Here is a 16,349-nt window from a genome sequence, read left to right on the forward strand (position 1 = left end):
TTAGAGCCTGGACAAAGCATAACCAAGACAGCCATAATAAGCTTCCCACTTGGGTTATCTATCTGCCCCTTTCATCACCTCATTTTTAGATTAAAAAAAAAGCTCTTTAAATTTACTTTCCTGGTCCAGTTCAATACCTTATCATGATGAGCTTTAATTTGGGTTAAGGTTCAGAAGGCTGGTGAATTCAGCACAAAGATTCAGCCTCACGCTGCTGGTAGTACAGGTGTATCTTATGGCGGCAATGGGACACAACTTGCAAGGAACTAACCACACGCAGGCTGCACTAACATAACAGAGCCCAACCCAAGAAAGGTATAGCTCAGACATCCTTCCCACTAGTGCCCACCCCTTTTCTAGAAACATTCACACAGACAAGGCAACTCTAGAAGCCGGACTAGATAGTTTCCACATTCCAATAATAATTCAGCAAACCCAGCCTTTATGCTTCATGTGTATTTTTAGTCTACTGTTTACAAAGTATTTATATAAATTTACTTATCTCATTCTTCACATCAACCCTGGGAGGCAGGCAGAGCAGGAAATATCACCCTCAGTTTCATAGATGAGTATGTTTGCCTTCAGTGAAGGTCAATAGCAGAGCTTGGATTTAAAATCAGGTCTCTGGTCTTTCAAGCACTCTTTCTATTCTACTGTGCTGTTGTTCCAGGGGTAGAAAGGGAGGTACTTAAAAGAATCCTAAATGTCACCCCATCTATCTTTTTTCAACCAAAAGAGCAGAGCCTCACGGTAACACCCTCATCATCACAGTTACTATCTGTGAAGCATCCTCGATGTGCCAGATATATTAAACACAACAGAGAAACCAAAACTCTGCAGTAGCCAACAAAGGCCTGCTCTTACTCCTGACTCTTGTCTCTCCCCGTCTCCCTGTCCATCACTCCACACCAGCCACGCGGACATCCTTGCTGTTCTCAGGCAGGCAGGCCCACAGCCTGCATTTACAGTTCACGTTCCCTCTTTAGAAGGCTCTTGCTCCAGATGGCCAGGTGTGCCCTCGGCTTCACAAGCCTTGGCTCGAAGCGTGCCTGTCAGTGAGGGCTTTTCTAACCAGCCTCCTCCCAAAGCCCCTATTCACCCTTCATTCTTTTTCTTTTTTTTTCTCTGCATCATTTGTTGTCTTGACTTATTTTCTGAGTGCTTCTATTCCCACCAGAATGTAAGCGAAATGGGGTAGAACTTTTAAAGTTATTTGCTGCTATAGCCTTAGCGCCTAAATCAGTGCCTGGCACATAGTAAGTGCTGAATAAATGTTACTCAAATGAATTAATAAATATCCCAGAAGCCACAATTCTGCCGGGTGGGCATCATCCCCATTTTAAAGTTATAAAAACTGAGGCTCACAAGAGTTAAGTGACTTGCCCAAGACCACATATTTAATAACCAAGGAACCTAGAACCAAGGAAACACGTGCTGACTCCAGAATCACACACCATGTACCACACTTCCCTGTCTTCCTTCTATAACAGAAAACTGCAGACTGTGAGAAGCAAACTCTGGGATGGGAAGGAGTGCCTGCTCCTGATGACAGCAGCAGGCAGCTTACAAAATGACTTGAGAAACCCAAATCCTGGTGGTTTCAGGGGTTCTGCCTGGTCTAGTGCTGCAGGCACAGACATGCCAGATTCTGTTCCCACATACACACAATAAATGTTCTGCATCTTGCTTTTTTCTGTTAATATAACTTGGAAATTTTTTTATACATAGTACACATTGCTTCCTCACTCTCTTTAATACCTGCAGAGTACTCCCTGGTTTGGATGTACCATAATTTAACCAGTCCCCCTACTGCTGGACATCTAAACAGTTTCTGTTATACGCCAATGAGCATCATCGCACACGACCAGAAATACGACTAAGGAAAAACAGCATGGTAAATGTGAACACAGACTCTGGTCACAAACTGCCTCGGTTGGCAGTTCACATATGGCTTTCTTTCCTTTGCGATGTTGGTTACCTAACCTCTCTGTACCTTTGAGGATGACGATACCTAATTCAAAAAATTACTATCTGTAAATCCCAGCATGGTGGCTGGCCCAGGGCAAACTGCTGGAGGAGTGGAAAATGGGGGGGAAATGAAAACCATGTGCAGCTGGAGGTCAAAAGACAAACCAGCAAGTTTGACAGTAAGAAAAACATGAAGGATAAAGATAAGCTTGGGCTTTTATAAAAGTATGAAAGACGCGGTAGGGAGACAATAATACCATCACCACCACAATCACCCAGCAGGATGTTTTCACGTGGGAAAAATGAGTCTCTTCAAAAACAGAAGAGACAAAAAAGAAAGCAGCCTCGTAAGGGGAGACCCTGGTTTTCCTTAAGACAGAAGGTAGACAGAGCATTCTACAAAGACAGGACATGTGGAAGGTGGAGACGATGGTAAGGAAAGAGGATTCCAGAGTACAGTGGAAGAGTCAAGACTTATGGGGCAGAGGAGGGGAATCAGTAACGAAGAGAAGAGGATTTTTAAGAGGTCACGTTAGAGGGATGTAACGTAAGAGGGATGACACGTAAGAGGGATGACTTACATTTCCATTAATAATCAAGCATCACAGTTGGAAGTAACCAGCCTCGAACAGTATAATTTTCAGGGTAGGTATAGTGTCCTAATCTCTGAAGTGGTCACCAAGGCCCTGGGGATGGGCCGAGGCTCCTGCTGGAATGTGGGGTACAATGTCACAGGCCCGAAGGGTCACAGGTCCTGTCTGTCACTCTAGTTAGGCATAAGGACAAAGGCTCCATGGAATGAGGAGCAGTGTTTATCTGTCTACGAGATAATTAAAAGATGAATATCCTTCAGCATACAGAGCCTAACTTTAAGACTTCAGGGCATACAACAGGAAATGGTATCTAAAAGGCAGCAATGGCAGCTCCAGAATTCCTTAACTGATATACATCAGTGTCTCAAGTTGGGCTGAGCAAATCTTCAAAGTAATTCATTGGTAATTCTCACATCAATCAGCTGCCAGGAAGAGAATGTCAGAAGAGGTACAATGTGACCAGCACATTTTAAACCATTTTTAAAAGAGCATTATTACCTAGCCATACCTATTTTTTAAAAAGAACATAATGTCAAAGGGACAGAGTATGACGACTACTTGAAACCTGTCAATCAAGATGTCCCTATATCAGGACATGAGATGTTCATACCGACTTGGGGATGGGGTAAATGTGGGCATTTTGCTCTAGAATTCATTCAGTTACCATTTGATATCCACAGGTCCAAGCACTCTTCTAGAGATATACTCTTGGTATGAGATTCAACTTGTTGGTATTTTAAATTACTAGGATATTGGGATTTGGAAGGAAACAAATAATTAGCAAATGTATGGAATCTTAAACCATGATCCCATGGAAGTCTTGTAACAGAAAACCTGTATCTAAATAGGAACAGCCGTTCTGAACATGAAAGGACTTCAGTGCATATGTAAGGTATTTAAATACATTCTAACTAAGAGATTATCTTCTCTGAATTAAGTGATTTAGACTAGGCAGGCTATGATTGCACTGGCAGGTCCAAGGAGAACTTGCCACTCTAGCTGTGGATATTTATTCTTCTTTAAATATGCTTGCTTGTCGTGCCTATTAAAATTACAAAATCCCTGGGGGCTGGGGCTGTGTTTATTCCTGAAATGCCCAGGATACAGCCAGATCTCATGCGGATATGGTATTCCTGGCAGGCCAGGATTACTCACCAAGTGGACTGATGCACACTCAAATTCTGTCAACAGGTGGCAGCATTAATAATTTTTCGGCTTAGAAAGAAGTGCAACAATTATGGTTTGCTTTTATTTTTACTAAAAGTAATCCTCAAAGGCATGCTTTTAAATAACCAGCAGTATTCCAACCTCTTTAGAAAGCCTATTCCAAGTGAATACATTCCACTGTTGAGGAAATCAGAAAGCCCAACAGGTAAAGTAAAATAAGGATCATATTTCAGCACGGAAAGCTTGCTTCCCTCCCTTTTAACTACACATATGACACTGTTCCCTGCATGCTTTCTGATCAGGACAATGGAAAACCTACCTCATGGGATCCCCATCTCATCTCATAACCTGACCTGTAAAAGCTGCTCTGTCCTGTTCAAACAGCCAATCCACAGTGAAAGCTGAAATTTCATGCAGTTAAATGTCTCCCAGAAGCTATTGTGGTGCAGCGCTACGTACGGTGCCTTACAGGTTGTTTTTCAGACCTCCCAAAAGATTTACTGGGTGCAGGGAGCTGTCACTAAATTCCTGACTGGTATTATGTTCCCAGCAGCGCTGGCCACTGGGCCTTGGCACCAGCTCCTGTCGGCCCTGCCAAGAGCCTGAAGGAGGGCAGCTGAAGCAGAGGTGCCACAGCAACAAGCTGAGGCAGTGGAGGGCAAGAGAGAACCAGGACGTCTCTGTTTTTCTAATTTGGAGTGCATTCACTCCAGAGGAAGGGCACAGTGCCAGAGTCCACCACCACATTCCCAGGCAGAAAAGCAAGCCCTCCCCTTGATGGAAATAAAAGGGCAATTCTGAAGGGCAACCTTCAACATCTGCCCGGGACTGGCAGTTTGTGAAAAGGCCAAGCAACATCAGGCCCCCTTCCTACCGCCCTTAAGATCTGGGACCAACACCGAGGCTCCTGACCACCTACCTCTGCCCAGTTGTTGGGAAGACAAGAACCAGGTTACAAACGGTGCGTCACAATCACAGAAGGATCAAAGCTGAAAGCAGTCAGCTATTCTTCCATGGTCTTCCCTAACCCAGCGGGGCATTCAAACCATTCACACCACCCACCAGAAGCCTTAGTAGTAACTTAAAATTAATCACCACCAAAATGGTGAAGGCCTTTTCTCTCTCACAGCTTATCTGTTTGGACGATATTTATTTGTATGTGTATCTAAGACCTCCATATTCCATTTCAGCCAGTTTTTATTGACAGATGGTGAAAAGATTAAGCAGCAGCTGTGCTCCAGATGTTGGCAATGGAGCTTATGCTGCCTCCTATCACTGTGAGCTCCACATTTCCCACTATGCCAGGAGAGCTTGAGGACCCACTTTCTGCTCACTGAAACCTTCCAGGGACACTTGGAACTCCTGTTATATATCCTCCCGTTTAAGAGATTTGTAATAAGTGGGTACTGCTCTCAAAGAGCTTACAGGTGAGTAGTAATGATTTAAAAACCTAGATATGCTATAATCACTACTTAGCGATCCACTGATAAATACAAGATACAAAAAATTTGGCTTTAAAGCAAAAGTTTTGATCTTCGAAATGGCCTATTAAAATTAAAGAATTCCTATTAGGTAGGCATTCTTGGGGAAATTCCCAAATGGCATGGACATGCTCTGGCATCAGCTTAAGGATTTTTCCTGTTTAAGGACATAGAGGACAACTACTAACTTAAAATCTTGTTCTTAAACAAGTTACTCTAACAGCAATGAGCCCTTTTCCCAGTAAGAGAAAATGTATATTGCACTGAGGAAGGAGCTGTCATCTGCAAATCCTTTGCTTAAAGGCTCTTCTGTCTAAGAATTCTGCTTGCTCATTCTTTGAACATAAGTCTCTAGAAACAAATTAGGGGAAAACTGGTCCCACTGTATCCCAATTGAAAAAAAGGAATCTGTAAACGATTTCACCACAGGCCCACATTTTTTGACCCAAGTAGCCCCTACATAGGCTTAGCTACAGGCTGTGAGCCAGACCTCGCCATAATGGGACATATACTTATAAGCCTTTTCTATGTGGCAAACACAGTGGTAGGGCTTCCCTGGTGATGCAGTGGTTAACAGTCCGCCTGCCAATGCAGGGGACATGACTTCTATCCCTGGGCCAGGAAGATCCCTCATGCTGCAGAGCAGCTAAGCCCGTGCGCCACAGCTACTGAGCCTGTGTTCTAGAGCCCGTGAGCTACAGCTACTGAGCCCACGAGCCACAACTACTGAAGTCTGCCTGCCTAGAGCCCATGCTCTGCAACAAGAGAAGCCACCGCAAGGAGAAGCCCGTGCACCACAATGAAGAGCAGCCCCCACTCATCGCAACTAGAGAAAGCCTGTGTGCAGCAACAAAGACCCAACGCAGCCAATAAATAAATAAGTGTTTTTAAAAAACAAAAACAAAAAAACTCAGTGGTAATACAACTACGAACAACAGATATAATCTCTGCTTTCTGAGGCCTTCATTGGGGGTGGGAGCATGAGGAAGGTACAAAACACCAAAATTGCAGATAAATATCTAATGTCATGATCGATAAGAAGAAAGAGTGACATGGGTAGACAGGATGGTACACGAAGGATTCACTGAGGATGGGCTATCTGAGTAGAGATGTGAACGCAGCAATCCACATGGATCTCAGGAGGTAGGGCACTGCAGGGAGAGGGCGTGGTAACAAAGGCCCTGCCACATAGCGCTCGTGGCAACAAAAGGTAGAGAAATGATAAAGTAGTTATGGAATATAAATAGTTTTGCTCTCCTCTGCCCTGAACATGTTTGAAGACAAAAGGAAACACAGCAGCAAGAAAAATTTAAACAAAATACAATGACAAAGAATATTCCATACAGCATCCAATATAACTGGCATTCTTGAAAGAGAAAAACTGAACAGATGGATCAAAAAAACAAAAACAAAAACATAATACAGGAGAACTTCCCTGAAAGGAAAGAACTGAATGGAGATTAAAAGGACACACACTATATAAGAGGAAAAACAAAACCAACAGAGAGATTCTATTTACTTAAAGCATGAAGAAACTATTTTTTAGGAAGTCTATACAGGGAAAAAAAATCATATTCACAAAAGGGAAAAAAGTCAAGACTGGCCTCAGCTTCTAACAGAGCACTAATCCGGCCCAGAAAACGATGATACATGGCTGCAAAGGACAAAAGGACCACTCGAGATTATCACAGTCAGCTGAACTGTTGACCAATAAGGAGACATTTTCAAACTTCGAAAACTCATTCAATATAGCACCTCATGAGCTGTTCTGCAAGGGGGGTGGGGGGAGGAGGGAAAGGCGAGACAGGAGAGAAGAATTCAACAAAACCCAGTCAACCAAGTGATGAATGGCAAAGTTGTGTTTAAAAGTAGTGCAAACGAACTTAGTTACAAAACAGAAATAGAGTCAAAGATGTAGAAAACAAACGTATGGTTACCAGGGGGGTAAGGGAGGGGGGGATAAACTGGGAGATTGGGATCGACCTACATGCACTACTATATATAAAATAGGTAACTAATAAGGACCTATTGTACAGCACTTGGAACTCGTCTCAATACTCTGTAATGACTTATGTGGGAAAAGAATTTTTAAAAGAGTGGGTATATGCATATGTATAACTGATTCACTCTGCTGTACAGAAAAAACTAACAAAACATTTTAAATCAACTATACTACAATGAAAATTATTTAAAAAAAAGAATGTGTATATATATGTATAACTGAATCACTTTGCTGTAGAGCAGAAATTAATGCAACATTGTAAATCAACTATACTTCAATAAAATAATTTTTTAAAAAAGTAGTAGAGCTTTATTCATATATAAATCATATACCATACAAGCCACTCATTTAAAGTGTACAGTGCAATGCTTTCTAGTATATTCAGTGATATAACTAAGATTAATCAAAATAAAATTAACAGAAGTGGTAGTGGTAAAAAAAAAATGACTATAAAGAATTCATTAAAATTTCTTAATTGTAAGGCAAAAAAAATGGGAAACTAAAGTTACACAGAAATTTATAATAAATTTTAATAAAAAAAAGCTAAAAAAAATGGAAGGAAGAGGAGAGGAGATGGGAGAAAGTATATTGTCTAAATATGAAATGTGAGATTAGAAAAAAAAATGTCAATCTCCTAACATCTTTCATAATCTTAAGGGGCTCCCATAAGAATTAACATCCCTGGTGATGATGAAAGTTTTATCTCAAATTCAGTAATAATTCCTTAGGGTTCACTTTACCTTCTGGTATAGTTAAATTTGAGTAAAATGAATTGCTTTTTTTTAAAGTATGTAAAGTATGATGTCATTCTTACAGATTTTTATCTGCATATGTGCATGAAGAGGCATCTAGAAGGATGGTCTGCAATTATTAACCCTGGTTATTTCTGGCTAATGGGATTCTAGGCAATTTGTTGCTTTTCTTTGCATTTTTCCATATGGCCTGAATGTTTTATAGTGATCACGTATAATTTCTATAAAAACAGTACAAAAAAGGTAAATTAAATTGTCTGTGGGAAATTCCTGGTGGTCCAGTGGTTAGGACTTGGCACTTACACTGACTGCCGAGGGCCTGGGTTCAATGCCTGGTTGGGGAACTAAGATCCTGCAAGCCGCAAGGCATGGCCCCCCAAAGATAAAATAAATTGTCTGCATTTTTCCGCATCACTTTCTACTTTTAACCCTAATCAACTTGTTCATCTTTCCAAAATCAGATTTTTCTTATTCGTGATAGGAAAATCAGAGTTTTATCCTATTTTGTTTTATATTGCTAGGTAAGGTTTAATAGAAGATGAGTGATTTTATTTACTTAGGCTTTCCCCAAGTGTACTTAATGAGGGGAAAATAGGATGATCCTTATTTATTACAATGACAAATTTTTAAGTTTCTCAACAGTTTATTGTTGAAATGTTACATTCTAACATCTATATCAGTGCCTATCACATATTTACATTAATAATTATCAATTAAATTATCTTTACACAGAAAATAAGAACACATACCTAACATCTGACCACCTACTATGTTCCAGAACTCTACTACAAGTTTTACATTTGTTAGCTAATCCTCGCAAACCTATGCCATACATACTCCTATTTTACAGAAAAGAAAAAAGCATCCCGGAAAGGTAACTTTGCTTGTTCAAAACTACAAGCTAATGAGGCCTGACTCCTAAGTTCATGCTTTTTCCACCACATAACTGTTTTCTTAGTGCATAGTAAGTATACAATAATTGTTTTATTATTAAACTAGCAGAGTATACCTCATATGCTTTGGATGGAGTTTTGCAATGAATTGTCTTGGTTCATCCAATTCCCAAGATATCTGCTTCATAAATTAGGGAAGCAGGCTCTCCTAACATCTAAAATTAGTTTCCCCCTATGCCTTACTTTATAGACTTCTAAGTAAGTAGCATTAGCAAATGAGCTAAGTGCATCTGAAAGTGTATGACAAGACAGGCCCAAACACAGGGAAACCATACTTTAAAGTCTAAAGTATGTCTGACTTTAAAATTGTTTAAATTTAGTTAATTTTTAAAAGTTGGAAGGAAAGTTTAAAAATAAGTTATTCACTCTTTCAAATTCAGTTTTAAATTTTATTTTTAACTTCCTTCCAACTCATTTATAATATTAATTTTGACACAACTCCCCGTTTTTGAATTTCAAGAAGTGTTTAACTTTTGCCCCCACCCACTTTTCCAGCCTCATCTGCTCATATTTTCGGCTCCAGGATTATCCAACTACTTGTGGTTTCCAGAACACACCATGTTGTTTCATGCCTCTATACCTTTTTTCTAAATTAATTTTTATTGGAGTATAGTTGACTTACAATGCGTTAGTTTCTGCTGTACAGCAAAGTGAATCCGTTATACACATACATACTCCTTTTTAGAGTCTCTTCTTGTGCCTCTATACCTTTTGTACATGATGTTCCCTCCATCTAGAATGTGCTTTATTCCCACTTTCCAAATTTCACTCTTGGCGTCACCTTCTCTCAGAAGCCTTCCTAATAGCTGTCTCCCTTGCCCCCAAACCAGGGCCAGTCACTTCCTCCTCCGTACTACCTTGCCCCTCTCACCCCCTTCGCTGGTGCTCCCAAGATCTTACACTTCGACTGTTTAACGCAGCATTTGCTCCTCCTGGGCTATAACGTCAGGAAGTGTGCTATTCCCTCCTCGGATGGATCAATGGGATCCACAGATAATGTACACTCAATTTGATTTTTGAGCTCCGAACCAAGTTTTTCTAGGATGTGTTCAAATATCCGTATACATATGTTTCCCGTATGGCCTTTAATGCTTGCATGTTAAAATCTAGTCATTCTCTGAAAACATAAACCAAATAAACAAAGTCAGGATTGTCTACTATATTAAGATTGTTCCTTATCCTGAGGCAGTGGTCTGATCAATCAGAAGAAACCCACCAGAAATGGATACAGGGACCAGGTCTCAGGAGAGAATCCAATGAAATGAAGAAGAGATCTGGAGTTTTACCATGTTTTTCAATCATACTCTGAGCTCATATGGATACCAAGGACACTGAACAAAGGAAGAGTCATGGAATAAAAACCAAGTTCTTTGAAATTATGGTTACCAGGGGAAGGGGGCAGGGAGGAATAGTTAGGGAGTTTGGGATTGACATGTACACACTGCTATATTTTAAATGGATAAGCAACAAGCACGTACCGTATACCACAGGGAACTCTGCTCAATATTATGTAATAACCTAAATGGGAAAAGAATTTGAAAAAGAATAGACACCTACATATGTATAACTGAATCACTTTGCTGTACACCTGAAACTAACACAACATTGTTAATCAACTATACTCCAATATAAAATAAAAAGTTTAAAAAAAAAAAACAAAACTTCTTTACTGTGATTTAAGCCAAAGATGACCCTCACAAAGACTGAACATTTTGTTAAGTTTCTCAGCAGTTTATTATCGAAATGCTAAATTCTAATATCTATATCGGTGTCTGTACATATACATATCTTTTTCATTTTCATGTTCCTTCCTATATATGTGATTGTGTCAAGAAGGAGGCGTCTGGTAAGAGACCAGAGGTTACAACTGTTCAATCCATGCTTGGCAGGCATGAAAACTGCCACTGTACCCAGCAGAGTTCCATCGAGTCTAAGACTATTCTTTAGCAGTCACTACAACTGTTTCAAACCTTCTGTTCACGGTAAGAGTAGACATATTGTCTTAACAGTGATCGAAGATACAAATGTTACCTGACAATATTTTTCAGGGCTAAACATCTGCAGGTATGCCTACTTTATAGCACAGGGAACAATATTAAATATCCTATGATAAACCATAATGGAAAAAAACAGAAAAAAAGAATGTCTATATGTGTATAACTGAGTCACTTTACTGTACAGCTGAGACCGACACAACATTGTAAATCAACTGTATTTCAATTAAAAAATATCCGAAGGTAAATGAGTAAGATACTCTACCACCCTCTTAAACACACGCACATGAGCACACACAAACACATGCACGCATACACAACAAGAAAGCCTGACTTTTTTCCCCCAAAGAGAATGTTCAGTGACCATCCAAACAAACCTATCATACATTTTATTTTTGAAACATACCCTACATTCACAAGGGCAACAGAAAAAACTGCCCTTGGCATTTCTTAAAAGACGTGATTCAGAAGATCTTTCAAAAAGATATGGGATTGGGCGATTGGGATTGCCATATATGCATTACTAATAAAAAAAAAATACCAAATTGTATACCCTAAATATATGCAGTTTATTGTCTGTTAACTGTATCTCAATAAAAGTTCTTAAAAAAAAAAGATATGGGATTGTTGGCTTTTTTTCTGTAGGCATATGTTGCCCAGTGGGATGTAAAACACCATTCAGAGGTCTGATTCAGAAAGAAAAATACGAAGGGGATAACGTCAGAGCAGTTATGTACAGTCCAGTATGGTAAAATATGTTTGCAAAATCAGGACAAAATACTGTAGCTCCAGCATCTGTAGCTTGGTTTCCCAGCATCCACCTTTTACTTGGATAGCAAGGGCTCTGAATGAGCATGTATCCTGGAATATCTTAGGCCTGAGAACACTCAACACTCAGGGAAAACAAACACATACAAACACTGCACACATTCAAGTGGCTCTGACTTCTGTGGAAAAAAAAAATTCCCAGAATTACCCGCAGAAAGCACCAGCTAGCACTCAGAATGAATCAAAAGGAATATACAACCATGGACTGAATGACGACTTTCCTTGTAAAGTTATCTTCATCTCCAATGAAAAGGCTTAAGTTATATCCCACTCATAATTCCACAACTTAACATTGCTTTCTGTCAAACCACACTTTGACAACAAATTTAAAATATTTTAGATGACACCTAAGGTCATCTGATAATTCTGTTACATCTTGAGATAAATTAGCACTGAGCCTGAGAACTTGCAGGTTACCGTTTAAATGCACAGCTTTTGGCAGCCACCTTTAGAAATGGAAAAAGAAAAAAAATCTAGTACCTAACATACCTCCCTATGGGCCTCATCTCACTGCCAGCTTTTTTTTTTTTAAAGTGAAGAATCTGCATTTGAGCTGGTTATTTAAAGAGCTGGTTATTGTTCCCTAGTTACTATTTCACCTTAAGATCACCTAGTAAGCAGTAAACACCCTCTTTAAAAAATGAAAAACAAACAAAACAAAACAAAACCATCATAGCAAAATTAGAAGGCTTGTGCATGACATTCCTCTGGTTGAACATTTGTCTTAAAAATTAAAGAAAATTATTTTTAGAAAACTGCTCTCAGACATTAAACATCTAAAGAAATTAAAGAAAGAAAAAGAAAAAACAGAGGGGAAAAACCACACTTATATACACATATTAACACATAAGAGAGTGTTTCTTATCCAACTAAAAAGCACACTGTGAAGGCAAGGTGGTGCTGAACTGTTTTTAGCAAGGATGTAGCTGACCAAACCACAGAGCACTCACCAAGCCCATCCACTGCCACCCCTGGCGTTCCCCTGGCTTGCATCCATGCTTTCCACCCACCATTTGCAGGATGCCTCCCTACAGCCATATGGACCAAGATGATGAGTCATCTGTCAACCAGAATTCTTTTCTTGACCTTTCCACATGCAATCACCTTTCAGCACACTCAACAGGCACAGCCTCCGCAGAGCATGTGCCCCGGAACATAAGGAGTTTCAAACTGAACACAGAACTTAGCATTCCTGATGGTCCTCACTTTGCCAAATGGATTTATTCCAGAGCTTTAAAGAAAAATCACAACCAAAACCGTGACCAGATGGGTTTTCAAGGAGAAAGATACAAACTAAATCGGAGACTGACGTCCTTTACTAAAAACAGGCCTATGATGTAAAAGAACTTCAGTTACTCACGGAGAGGAAAAGTTATGGCAAAAGCAAAGCAATGAAAAGATACATAAAACATTTCACAACTGAAGCTGACTTTTCAACTTCGCATGGCTGAATATTTTTTAAACTATTTTTGAACTTAACACTTCACAGTCACCAAAAGAAACCATTATCTGCACTTCATGTACAACAAATCACAAAATCTCATACTTCCATAGCACTTACTATATGGCCAGTATTCTACTAAGCACTTTCTGTATATTCACTTACTTCATCCTTTTTGAAACCTCTGTTTTCCATGAGGAATAAAATGCACAGAAAGCTAAGGTAACTTGCCCAAGGTCACTGACACTGCTGGTAAACTGCAGAGCTGGGATTCAAAGAGGAGAGTGTTGGCACTAACTGGGATTACTGGTTATTATACTAACCACCTCCCAAAGGAGTTTAACATAGATGATCCTTTTTTTAAAACAGTTAAGTTTACTTAAAACTATACAAGTTTATTTTATAAGGTGAGAAGCCTTACAATTAAAGAATTTAAACTAGAGAAATTACTGTTAGGTGGTGGCAAAGCTAAAGTTTATCAGTCATGGCAAACACCCACATAAGAAGAAGTAGTGGGAGACTAACTTTTTTGAGTTAAATATTTAGAGTCTGGAGAAATTAACATAGCTGGAGAAGTGTAGGGAAGGTGATGACAGCCAAGAGACTCTAAAAGCTGGGAAGGTGATCAAAGAAAACCCCCGGGATACAGTGCCTAACATCAGTCCCACCCCTGTCAATTCTTCCTCCTCAATGCAGTCTTTCAGGAAGAGTGCCTCCTCGCCATCTCACTGCTGGTGCTTAAATTCAGGCCTTCGGCATCTCTTGGTCCAATGGTGCTAACAATCTGTTAATTAGCTTCCAGTCACCATCTCCTCCCCTACCCCAGCATCTAATCACTCTGCTGCTAACGGAATAGTCTTTCTGAAACACAAATAGATCTGATCATGTTACTCCCTTTCGGAACTCTTCGGTGGTCCCTACAGCCAAAAATTTCCAGTTCCACCATCTGTGTATAGAATCGAAGTCCATCACCCCAGGACTTCTCCTGCCTCTCTCTGTTTGCAGGCCCAAGAAAACACTAGGCTATGCCATTCCCCTCTTACCCAGTTCACACTGCCCCTCTTCTGCAACAATCCCTCTTCCCAACCCCCATCCATCAACCTGCAGGATATCTCTCCATTCTTCTTCCATAAAGTTGTTCCAACCCCACCTCCCACCAATAGAGCCGATAATCTTCTCCTTTGTGTCTTCAGTGTGCCACATGTATATGATTTTATTATACTGTCAATTTTTTACATACCTGACTCCCCTACTGTGATATGTCCCGTTAGGAATAGAGAAAGTATCTTGCCATTTTATCAACAGCACCTAATAGTTCCTGACACACAGTAGGAGCTTTATTCATTACTGCCTAATAAATAAACACATGTCTTCCACAGGCCAAAGGTTGCCCATTTTATACTCTCAAGAATACTGATTTCCTACACTCTCAATAAAAGGTTTTCAGATTTTCCATCCTTTTTTATCTGACAGGTAAAAAATGATAACTAATCCTTTTTAATTTATGTGGCCTATTTTGAATGAAAGAACCTCTGATTTAAGATAAGTCATACTTATGATAACAGTCACAGAAACAAAAGGCATGATCAAAACTGCAGTAACAGGACTTCAGTGAAGGTTCGCTTCCAGTTGATGGTGCTAGGGATGGCAGTCTGCAGACAGAGGAATTAAAAGGCTTCGCCACATGGGGTTTCTATCACGTTGCCAAATTGGAATATATCTAAATAGATGACTGAATGTTTAGGGGGAAAAGTCATTTTGCAAAAGAAATTATGGAAGTGTGCAAGGAGACCATGACCCACTAGTGGCAGAGGCCCAGCAAATCCACAGGGTCAACTCACCATCCAGTAGCCAGTGCTGGTCGCGCCTGTTCTCCAGCTCCGACAGCATGAGGCGTGTGATCACGTGATCTGGGACCAAAAGACCTTTCTCTATGTACTGCTTTGCCATATCGCCAACTTCTATTAAAAAGACAGGAAAAAGACACTCAAAAAAGCTTCAAAAAAGAAAAAAGAAAAAAAAAAGCTTACTAACTCTCTTCTGACAGTTCTGCTTTCTCTCTAATTCCTCCCTGATGACCTGGAGGAAAGCTATGGCTAAAGGCTTTTAGAGTAATTTTTTAAAAACTAGCTTCAATAATGGTGGCATTGTCTCCCATTTGTCTGCCAGAGAATTATAAAAGCATCTCTTGAAGATATACACAGACAGAAATAAAAGTAAAAGGAAATATAAATAAGGCAAAGAGAAAATCAGAGTGGGGAAAAAAAGTTGGAGTCTAGATGGAGGATGGAACACAAGTGGCCGGAGAGGAAACAAGTCCAGGCTGCTTCCTGGAAGTGAGCTGCACATTGAACCCAAGCCTCCCACCAGTTTATGGTAACAAGAAAACTGGATCGACCACACGGTTCACAGTACACGGAAGACTAAAGGAAGCTGAGGGACACAGCCATTCTTTAGAGACCAAAGGAAAAAATTTCCACTGCTCTTCTAGAAAGAATGCTGGATGACACAAATATCGACCAGTTTATTTCTTTCCATGAGCCTCAGTAGAAGCAGATGGCACCTTGCTGACGCAGTTGTAGAAGCAACTCAGTGTTATTAGTGGAATGCCAAGTTCGTAAAAAGATGTGAATTTTAAAATTTTTTTCAAAGAAAAAAATGCTCCTATCATAATTTAAAATAACAATTTCTTATATGTGGAAATTGTAAATTGAGTTCAGGAGAACAAATTAGCAGTTTAGATCTGTTAAATTTCTAGGAACTGATTTTTTTTTTTTTTTTTAACCAAGATGAAGTCCCCTGCTCTCCAGGAATCTGATAATGAACCATTCTTGACAGGCCAATTAAGTTCTTATAAAAACATAAAGCAGAATTATATTACTAGGACAAAAAGTGCAAGAATCACTTTGCCCCCACCTTCACCTAGAATTTAAGGCAGAGCCCTTCCTTCGCCAGACTGAGTCTACATTCTCAACTCTTTTGACTTCAGCGCTGAAACATGGGCTGTGAAGAGTTCCCAGTCACTGAACAATGAGCCCAAAACTAGGCCAAATGATGTGGATTCATTACCATGCTGCAAGAAATGGAACATATGTATGGCTAAACAGGAATGTGAACAAAACACGTTCACTCAAAAGGATTTGTTGACTGCATGCTATTTAACAGGTAAT

At 39.8% G+C, this 16,349-nt stretch overlaps 1 protein-coding gene across 2 annotated transcripts in view; it reads right to left on the reverse strand.

The window, feature by feature from the left end:
- AK4 (adenylate kinase 4) overlaps positions 1-16,349 on the reverse strand; it is a 76,664-nt gene that overhangs the window by 23,919 nt on the left and 36,396 nt on the right. For both annotated transcript variants that reach the window (XM_057717306.1, XM_057717300.1), the window contains one exon: positions 15,021-15,140. In XM_057717306.1, the coding sequence (XP_057573289.1) occupies positions 15,021-15,140 (120 nt within the window). The remainder of the gene's footprint in view (positions 1-15,020; positions 15,141-16,349) is intronic.

This window comes from Hippopotamus amphibius, chromosome 1 (genome assembly GCF_030028045.1).
Source record: "Hippopotamus amphibius kiboko isolate mHipAmp2 chromosome 1, mHipAmp2.hap2, whole genome shotgun sequence".
Taxonomy (NCBI): Eukaryota; Metazoa; Chordata; class Mammalia; order Artiodactyla; family Hippopotamidae; genus Hippopotamus; species Hippopotamus amphibius.